The sequence below is a fragment of the Acyrthosiphon pisum genome, chromosome A1 (genome assembly GCF_005508785.2).
Source record: "Acyrthosiphon pisum isolate AL4f chromosome A1, pea_aphid_22Mar2018_4r6ur, whole genome shotgun sequence".
Lineage (NCBI taxonomy): Eukaryota > Metazoa > Arthropoda > Insecta > Hemiptera > Aphididae > Acyrthosiphon > Acyrthosiphon pisum.
Genome location: NC_042494.1, coordinates 58,773,041 through 58,784,766, shown reverse-complemented (window position 1 = coordinate 58,784,766; position 11,726 = coordinate 58,773,041). Strand labels below are relative to the sequence as shown.

General features: G+C 28.2%; 1 protein-coding gene across 1 annotated transcript; it reads left to right on the top strand.

The window, feature by feature from the left end:
- Window positions 1–604: 604 nt before the first annotated feature.
- On the top strand, window positions 605–7,367 carry LOC100161176. Its single transcript, XM_001952497.5, has 3 exons — window positions 605–950; window positions 1,551–1,745; window positions 6,737–7,367. Exons 1-3 carry the CDS (start codon window positions 764–766, stop codon window positions 7,108–7,110), a joined length of 756 nt encoding a protein of 251 aa, XP_001952532.2. The 5' UTR covers window positions 605–763; the 3' UTR covers window positions 7,111–7,367.
- Window positions 7,368–11,726: the final 4,359 nt, after the last annotated feature.

Below are 11,726 nucleotides of genomic sequence, written 5' to 3'. Positions count from 1 at the left end.
ATCGTTTTAAAATCACCATCACTAAGTTAAAAGTTATTTTTACAGACGTCATCTAGATTCTAGATACTTAAACCTCTCAATAAAATATGTCCTGTGGTTTAATGTAGGGGTCTCCAACGTACGTTTGCGGGCCGGTTCCAACCAGCCAAGCCAACTGATATTTAGAAAATAATATATTAGTTTTGAATTTATTAATTTTACACTAAATCGGAAATAATAAAATAAAAGGTGTTTAATATTTATTATTCAACTTAATCACAGTTAAAATAATTAATAAATTATAAAATAATATAATAACAGTATTCTTATATCTTTCTTGAATTTCATTCTCAAATCTTTCTGTACCTCTCTGGCTCTCTGTACAATGTTGGCTCGCGGTGCTGATAAGTGTAATTCGGATTCGGCCAACTGCAAAAAAAAAGGTTGGAGACCCCTGGTTAAACGTATTTTGAACAGTCAACATATACATTGTATTTGAAAATAATAATAATATATTCTACATCTAAACATGTTTTTAAAAACTCGTCGGGTGTATGTCCGGTTTCACGGGAAATACAATTTGCATCATGCGTCATTTTCGATCCGAACACACCACTCTTGGGTTTATCTCCGTATCTTATATTTTATAATATAGTATTTAATGGCAGGGAGCTGATGTTACTCACTCTGCAGCCGGCAGTAGTAGAGATGGAGAAATTCAAATATCACACGAAAATAATATCGCAACAAGGTGAAACTTTAACTTTTTCTTCGTTGGAGTTCTATGTGTACACGTCACATACATCATAGTAAATCGATTTCTACGTGCCCGATCGGTTGTCGACGACATTCACTCATCAGCATGATTACAGCCCGTTTGATCGTTTTATCCTCGGCCCTCGTGATTATTGTCCCGGGCCACGTGTTTGGAAATGAAGCGAACAATGTCTTGTCCACAAATTTTTCACCGGGTAAGTCGTTATAAATTTAATATTACATACAATTTTATAACGTTTAAACTTAGATTAGGATTTTTAGTTGAATACGGTCAATGTAAAACTATTTTACTTTGTTATTTTCTGGACTTACTGTATAATAATATAATATAATAGTTTCACACAAAGTTGGTCATTTTTTTCTAACAAAACTTATTTCTTTTAAAATAAAAACTACTACAGTTATAACTTGTCAGACGTTTAAAAAAAAAAAGTTACAACTTTCTTAAAAAGAAATAATTTTTTACTGATTGACATAATATAGTCGATCTATATTATCCACTGTAGTTGTACGGATTGGCTTTATTTGAATAACTTATGTCGTTCAATCAATATAATATAATTTGTAAGTACATTATGTATTCGTTCTATGCTAATTATATGTATTGAGTATCGAAAAAAATATACAAATATAATATTGTTCATGGTTTGATATTTAAGTATTGAATACATTTAAAGCATTACTATTATCGTAAAATACAAATTTTATAAAAAATCACATGGCAGCAGGGTGCGTATAACTCAAATCTAAAATAAAAATAAATGTAAAAGTAAGTAATTTTTATGAAATTCTAGAGTCGAGAGAGATTACGTATCCGTGCAAATGTCAAGAAAGCAAATGCAGCTGTTGTAGTGGAAATATACTTCAAAACTTTAACCTTAACATACGGCAACGGCTGTGCACCAACATAACATATAACGCCGATGACTTCGAATTCAACGTCCGTATATTATTCAATGATTACACGGTGTACAATAGAGATGTATCGGGTAAGTTTAAATATCATTAAATATATTAATATAAATGTCGTCGTAATAATATATGCAGAGGTATCATTATTTTTAGGTAAAATTAAAAATAACACCAATTATAATTTAAAACAAATCAATCGTGATCAGCGTGATTAGAATGAATACATGACTATAATTATCTAACATGAATTAAAAATATAATATTATTTTTAAAAATGTTAATTAAATGAGTATTACCTGCTAGGTACTTATGTTTACATTTGCATTTACGTTATCTATACCACAATGTTGTTTAAAATATTAATATAAAAAATGACATTTTTATTCCACAACAAAGCACGTTGCAAGTCGTAAGATTATACTTCTTTCGTATAATTTTTTACTAATAAATAGTAACAAATTTTGTTTTATTTATTTGATTAGAATAGTTCATGAAATATATGATGTTAATACAATATTTAATCAATAAGTAATATTTAACAATAAAATACTGCGCGCTATTATACTTAATATTAAAATAATAGTAATAGGGACACAAAAATATTTGACTAAAATAGTTTAATATAATAAAATTTTTTTTTAATTTCACATTAGGTATTTATATTATTGACAGCTCAATTGATTATTAGTGTCATTATATAGGTACCCAACAATTATATATTTTGCATTTTTCTATTAACTTATTTTATTTAAAATTTACTTACTATAGGTATGTGATTAGATTTCAATTCCAAAAAAATTGGTTTTGTGCAAACTAATATATTGTTATATAGGTAGCCATTTATTCTAATACCACCTACCTATTAATTTAAGTAAACAATAGCTTATTTTTGTATATTTGTTGTTTATTTCGTTTGTTAGCATAAACGTATTACATTTGTTTTCAAATAATACATTTTTGTCGACCCTACAATAATTATTAATTTAGTGAAATTTTTACTATTAGACGTAAATACGTAATGTAAGATGTAACTAATGGTAACTATATATAGGCATCCATAATGAATTATTTTTTGCAACCAAATTAGATAGGTGGCTGTTTAACATAATTTAATGATTTTGACCGAAGATTATATCATTATTAAACTAAAATATTTACTCGGAATTTTAAAGATGTAAGCATATAAAATTAAAATACTACCATTAAATAATATTATTTTGAATCAAAATTCACAGTAAAAATACTATTATTGTACACAATATATTATTATGAACGTGTAAAATAAACAATATACCTACATAAGCAATATCTACTATTATTGACAGTACATATTGTTACCGTAAATGCCCGATCACTAGGTAAACCTAGGTTTTACTAGTTAATGCTAGGTTTTACTGTTTGTACTCAGTAAATGCTGAAATTCTAAATTTTATTCGGGCTTTTACTAAACACGTTGTGTACATCCTAGGATATACATATTGACTTAGTAAAAGCTGATCAATACACGACACATAACATTTAAGCTGCGTAAAAATTATAATTATATATTATTAAAACAAACTACTGACTGTTTTTTAAATTTTTATATAAAATAAAAATGCATCTTAAGTTGTTATCACACCTCAAACTTTTTTGCTTGCAACGATTAATAACAATTATTTTTCGAAGATAAATTTACGACTGCAAAGTGTTGCAGGGACCTGCATTTTATCGGGTTTAAGATTAATATTATACAACTTATATCATGATATAACTTAGTAATAGCTGACTGATAATTTATATTAATTGATTGGTGGCACTAACGGATACATGCCATGGTTCATGTTAATCGTCAATATTTTTAAATGGAAACCAAACATTTATTAAAATAAAATAATATCATTAACAGTTTGACTTTATATGACAATAATACACTAAGAAGGTGCAACATAAAATTTAAATCATTAGGTTGTATCGATGCCACCACATGTCCACATGGCACTTTTCTAAAAAATTTAATATTTTAATTTCTACTTCAAACCCTGTCCTGAAAGGCTTTGCTGGTAGTATTAATAAAGGGACTATTCAATTATTAATAACCTCTGATTACCAGCGATATAAACTATTTCGTTGACATTTAGGTATCCAATTATTTATGGTAACTACCCGAAATACGTATGATGGAGGATTTAGCTCATAATGAAACCGTTATCTTGGCCAATCACATATTTCAATTATAATGTCAAACTATTGAAGCGACTAATGACAGATCCTATATTATTGTCTTTTCAGCCATTAACCAGCCAGCACCGTTGGCTCATAAATGTCACTCATTTATGATCGAAAATTGTTATTCATGACTTAGTGAGCATAAATATTTTTCATGTCATAATGTCAATGCCTATATAATTTATACTGTATTATAATATAATTTGTTTTCTAAGTAGATTACATTTTATAAATGTATAATAAGTATTGTTCGTAAAAATATTATCTTCGTCTATTACGGAAAATAATATAAGTAAACTCTCGTAAGATTAACACAGAATTCTGTTCAAAAATTTCAGGTTTTCATTTATGATAACCATTTGCATTGGCAGTGCATGAATATATTTTCGAAAATTCAATAAACGTATTATACATATATTGTTTTAAAATATTGTTAATAATTTCCATGGAAAGTATATTCAATCTAATACATTAATACGCATAACATCAAATAATTTTCATCTGTTTTTAAATAAAAATTTTCCAACAAAGTTGACGCAATTGCACGTGTTTACCTTTACTTAATTAAATTGAATTACCTACTATTAAACTCATGAGTCAATAAATTAACCCGTACTTCGAAGATACTTCAGAGTTTAGAGTTACCGTAAGGTAATTTACTATATTCGTATTCAGCAAAAAAATGCCCGATTATAATATTATTATACTTAGTAGGTATCATTTAAAACCAAATACCTAGAATATTTCTCGTAATTTACCACATTTTACTTCGAAAATAATGTTTTGATAAAATAGATGTCATTTTAGATGACATCTAGTTAAACCATAACATATTAAAAATATTACAAGTGTCATAAGCATAACAATATAAAATAAAACGATAGGTACAATCAAATTTTAACTCGTAAAGTAAGTTTCTAAATTCTAACCTGAATGAAATGAGTTATGCACATAGGTGCAAATAGGGGGGGAGGGGCTTTAGGGGCTAAGCCCTCCCAAAAATGTCCATAACCCCCCAAACATTTCCTACATTTTGTCTTGAGCTTATTCAAAATTATCAAAATAAGGCTTTAGCCCCCCCCCCCCCCTCGCAAATCCCAAACACTATTTGCGCCTATGGTTATGCATATTACATACATGCGTATTTCATATAACCTACTTTGAACATTTAATTTTAAATGTTTTTTGTAAACTATATTACACATGCTATATAGTATCAAAATGAATTTACTATGATTATTTAAATGTTCTTTTAAACTAAGTGATATTTTGTAAATTTAACTTGCTACTACTTTTATGAAAATTATTCTAGAAACTACATTCCATATCTACTACATTTTATCGATTCGTTTTAATATTATTTATATCGGTAATAAAAAAAAAGCCTATTTGCAGTTATATTGCGATCACGTAAAGATAGGTATAAGGTAAATTCTAACTGGGAGAATTCCGATGCTCCTTGTTTATTTTTTGGTAGAATTATTTTATAATGGTTAGACAATAATAATGGAGAACATTTTACCGGAAGGAAGTGGATAACCGTCGTAATTATTTTTGATTATATTGGAATTGTCCGTTCTCATATATAACCCATGTGCTACATGTAAAACGACTATTTTATGAAGATGAACCCTTCGTGTGTGGTATACAACAATAAATTGCCTGGTATCCATTCTGTGCCTATCATTAAAGAGTTCATATGGGAAGTAGTGCGAATACCTACGCGACTGGAATAAAATGAATAACTACTTAATTAAATATTCATCGTAAAAACTGTTCGCAACACTCGCCGTTATTTCAATTATAATAATATTATTTCCGTCTGTTGTCGAATAATAATAATATTATGGTTGAACTTATTCATATTGAACGAAATTCGCCTACCTAGCCACTTAGGTATAGCCGTATAGGTATGACGTTAAGTAATGTATTTTGTAGGCTTTTGAAAATTTCATGCGCGTTCTGACTAAATTATTGTTTTCTCCGTGTCTTAAAATATTTGAGGAACATTAACCATGCATAAAAACACATAGGTACTGAACATATTTTTAAATCTCTAACTTTTTTTTACAAAGCACGGTGTTATTTTTTTATTGGTGCTTGTGCAGATAATAATATAATATCCATTTTTCTGTAGGACAGAACCGACATATTAGCATTATAGACCAAGGGTCACCAATTAATATTTTTGAAGGGCCACATTAGGAATCTGGAAATTGGGGTCATCAAAATTGCAGACGTTGATAATATTCATAAACAAAAATGATAAATTACAAACGTATAATACAGTCTACTCTCATTAAATCGAAGCTCACGGGGGGAGGAAATTTCGACTTACTAAACATTTTGAGTTATTATCTTAATGTGTTATTGTTATTTAAAGGGGAATTTTATTTGTTCGAGATATCGATAATATTTCGAGTTATCAAGATATACTCGAGTTATACTTGAGTTATAAGGTTCGAGTTACCGATAGTACACTGTATTAACATTTTTTTACTTTTTTTTCTTGTCTGCGGGCCGCCATTTGATGACCCCTGTCGTAGACCTTATAATATACTATAACAGACGGAGCATGGGTGTAGTTCCCGTGATCTTGCGAAGCTGCGCTGCTCGGGAAGACCCATAGTACCACACACATGCGCAGTAGATGATACAATAATATATTATATTATATACCACTGAAATGCAAATTTTCAGGTAACGCACTCCCCAACACCTCCGGCCTTATAATGCTCCGTCTAGTGCAGTATAATATTATGGTCTATGCATATTAGACGCATTAACCGATCGATTGTCGAACGTTGATTATTAATTATTATTATTATCATAATATTTATTATCACGTTATATACATTAGGTAGGAATCCGCGACCCATATGCGTGCCGATCTTCCCGCCCGCCTGGACTCGGAGCCGGGTGTGTTTGAAGTTCAGCAACCTGTACTTCGTGGGCCGCAACGTTCACATGTGCTTAAGTATGGAAGCACAAACCGAGAAGAAACCCGTGTTCGCCGTCGACTTCAACTGCGTCCGGATGGGCACTATGGGAGTGGCGTTGCTAAAACCAGAGGATGGCGGTGGCCTGGAGCCCCCACTGCCTGACGATCCAGCCGACGCTCAGGTCCAAGGAACGACGGCGACGACGGCGGCAGTGGCAGTGGCGGCGGCGGACCCAACTACGAGCTCAACGGTGGTGAAAAAAATAAATAATGCCAAGCCACCGCGCTCGTGAGTTTGGTGAAAACTCGATTTGGATAGTCCAACACAATCATAATATTAATAGATAGTGTTACGATAGTGTTATTATTATTGTGTAATCGTGAATGCTGACAAAATAATATTATGGCCTATAACGAGTAAATATTTGGATATCAGTCGAGTTGGTTGGTTCGCATATTATGACCGTTATATTAATATGTATGTACATATATTATAAGTGGCATACCTTATTTAATAAATTATTAATTAATATACTTAAGTATCATTAAACACCGTTAACCGTTATTTATTACTAGTTATTGCGCTGTTGAATACATACAGTTCTACCATGTATATTTAATTTAATAGTTATAAATATTTTATATTATATAAAGCATTTAAAGTTTAAAATTCTATAAGCGAATGATCATATTATTTCCCATATTGGTCATTCCAGAAAAAAATAATTAGAAAATTTCTGAGTGAATATTATTGTATCGAATTTAATAAAAAATAATATTTTGTAAATTGTTCAATAATAACTTTTGTAAAATACAACTCATAATGCAATCACCTATCTCATAATTTTAAGTTTTATTTATTTATATCAAGTAATAATTACTTTTATTGATTTACGGTGTATACATACTCATAACTCATTAATATTTGTTTAACTGTTATAGAGCAATATGTAAAAAAAAACAGCTCAAAGAGCTTTAAGTAAGTTACCTTTCTACCATCAAGATTGGAAATTTAATAAAAATTATACTTCTGAAATTGTGAAGAATAATATGTATGCTGAGGAATTAAATTTTTTAAGTTACTGACAACGTTAAATAAAATTACCTTAAATTTGTTGTTTATGTTTTTAAAAAGATTATGTAAGACATACTATCGAAAATATTTTATTTCACTTTTATTATTTGTGTTCTGGTCTAAAACCAATTCCATGTTAATATATTAGCAATCTGTGTAATGTGTTATAAATTATAATTTTACTATATTTCTATAGTCTAATTTGCACACGTGTGAGACGGATACAACCATTCTAACTAAATATCACCATATTCATTACTAACCTTAATAATTATATATTTACTATAAAATAGCTACATAAATAATGAATATCGATCAATATTTTAAAACCATGGTAAATCCATAGTAATACAAAATCCAAAATAGCCACAGTTTTAATAGCATTTTGAAATAGTTTATCCTAATGACTTATATACTAAATCTTTATTTATTAGTATAATAATATAGATATACCGTCTCGTCAAAATATATCAATTAAAAATTGTGTTTGATACTTATAGAAACCAAAAGGTTGACCAGCCCTCCTTGACTTAGATTAGATAAGTAATTTATTGAATTGATCACTCTGAGTAGGATCAACATCAAACTTCTTAACATACAACAATGCAACAGTATAATGTAAATGTAATATATCAATATAACACTCGTAAAAAGTTACTTGACAAGCACGCATAATATATTATAATATATTGATAAATAAATAAACCCCTGAGATACTAGAAAATTCAAATTGTTTGGTACAGACAAACGGTTTGAATATATTATTATGTCACCGTGTTAACGGGGATTTAGGGTTCAGCGATGTACAACAGGAAGTTATCAAATACCTGGTTATAGCAACGTAAGGACGGGTAGAAACGTTAGAAGCAGAATATAGTGCCTGTGAGAAAGGGAGAGGTAAAAGGGTGTAAAATAGAATAGATACGCTCTCTGTCGATTATGGTCGACATAACAAACACCAACTGTAATTTGTTTGCTCCGTTGCTCGCCAGACACTCAGGTCGAAAAACAACCCTTGTAACCATAATATAAAATCTTAATTTTGAAACGTACAGAATCAATCATGTGATACATATTAGAGTATTTATCAAAATAATTATTATTTGAGATGGATAATTGTTATTATACAAATATATTTAAGAATTTAAGAATATTAAGACTGCAAGGTATCAGCTATTTAAATTTGGTCAGAAGAAATCATAATACACCTCCGATATAATATAATACAATATGTAATAAATAATAATATACAAAATATTATAAATTTGTTGGGTTTATTCTAATATAATTGGTAAAAAAATATAAATGTATTTTGTTGCAAAATATTAGTTTCCAAATCCAATTGCATAAATTAATTTAAAAATATTATTTTTTTAATAGTTCATTATACAGAATGTCAAAACGTATAGAAGTACGTAATTTATCGTTATTTATTTTTAAACAATATATTTTTAAATAAATGCATCGTTGGTATTAAAAGAGTTCAATGTAAATTTATTGTATTTTAAATATATATTTATTCATATTCTATAATTGTATTATTATTTATTATTATCATCAGTTACAACTACAAGGTTATTACCTCGCTTGTAAGTTGTAGTAGTTAACACATTTTTTTATTATTATCAAAATGTATTAATAATTAAATGTATTCATCATTGTTGATTGCTATTATTGTTTATACATAAAATGATAGGACATTTAATTAAACTTTCTATTACTATGCGGGTAATGGGTACGAAATTCACATTGTTATTATGTATTACTGAATATTGAACAAATATTAGTACGTAAAAGCTGAATACTTATGTAATTACTTAAACAATTACTGAAATTCGTAATAAAAAAAATGCTACCTCTGAAACAATTAATTTCAACACAATCGGAAAATAATGACAATATTATTTTTTATATTGTACAGAAACAACAATTTTTGTCCCTAAAACCATTTTACATTCATTTGATTCCTAAAAAATGTATACCAATTAATACCTGAAAATCCCCCCACCCACTCCAAGAGGTTGAAAATAATAGATCTTATACTTAGTATGAGATTGAAAATACACTAGTCTCGTGATATAGTTGAGACGTGGTACGTTATCAATTTTTTTTTTTTTTTAATCTAAAATCCTAATGGTATCATCAGTAGGTGGCTCTCCAAGTTAAGTTTTGTCAATGCTAAACCGTTCTGTAAATATTACTACATCAAAGCTTGATATTCTAACGGTTTGGGTTTTGAGACAAGTTTTTTTAAGTATTCCTATTTTGGATTAAATTATTGAAATGTTTGTACTTGGATTTGGGTTTGAACCTAACACTATGATCGGTTTTAGCAAAATTCAGTTTAGGTTTTGTGAAGGGTTTTTTTTAAATTTGTAGGTTTCAGTTACGGGTTTTCAAAAAAAATATTGGATTTCAAATTATTTAATTATTTTACATCTATAAGCAATTCATAGAAATGTAGACAAAACTATTGTTTTCTATGATTATTGAGTATCCTCTTATCAAAATAAGTCAATCGATATAATATTTTAATTTTTAAAGCATTGGTATTGTCAAAAAAAATAATTTAAATATCAAGGAATTATAGGTTTTTATCAATTATTTGGATTTTGGAATGAATGTACCCACTTCTTCGTACTGAAAATATTTTTTTTGAAAAACAACAATCTTCTATACAATGTATTACAATAAGAGACATACTGAATAATTAATATATGTAAACTTAACGATAGTGTTTTCAATAGATTATTAGATTATTGCGATGCATAAGATTTATATAATTTCTATAATTTGATTAAATAAAAAAAATGTTCATTATTGTTGATTAAAATTAATGTTACGACACTGGAAATTCATCATTTGTTCGTGATATTTTTAATTTTAAAATAATTAGCAATTTATTGTCCTCTGGTATTTACTTGGATTATCAGTCAATACTGCCTTTCGTATAAAATTAAGTATTATTTAGTGTCTGTAAATCATAACCATTCTTATAGTATAATGTAATACTTGTTTTTTAATACTCTCGATTAGAAATTGGAAATTTAAAAAACAAAACAAAATAAAATATAATATTTAATTGGACTAAAAGTCGAGAGTTATAAGAAGGTCGTTGACATTTATCCTTTCTACTCCCTCACACACAAATACACCAAAGGTACTTGACACCTCTTCAAAAGAGTGTAATTATTACACCCTATTAATATAGTGAAAACTATATCAATGATTTATATATTTTATTTGCAGCTTACAAAGTTTCAAAGCCATATACTTTATGGAATATATTTAAGAAGATATAATTTGTTTACATGATACAGAAATACTTGCGAATGAATTTTAAGTATAGCAAATTGGCAGGCGCATCATCGAACCATACTTAAAAAGTCATATACGCATAATAAGTGTCTCGAAACATCAATATTCTTCTTTTTCATTCGGCATGGTTTTTTTTTTATCATTTGAAAAAGCTTAGTAAAATTAATTAAAATGCGTTTGGTAATTATTTACATATTACCTATTTTAATATAATAGTACTTTATTACCGTTATTGACAAGACTGAGAAACTGAACTAATTTTGACTTGTCAAGATAAATTGAGACTTTAATTTAAGGTTAAATAGATTAAATATAAAGGTGTATTAATTTAATTACATTTTTTTAAACTGAATATTTATAATCCGTGTATCTATACCGAAGAAAATAAGCAAATCTGATAAAAGTAAATAGTTAGTTAATAAATAAGTAAATTATGTTAGATACAAAAACAGTATAATATAAACGTAGTAAAATAATACATAATATTATAAGAGTAACTGACAGAAAAATAACAGA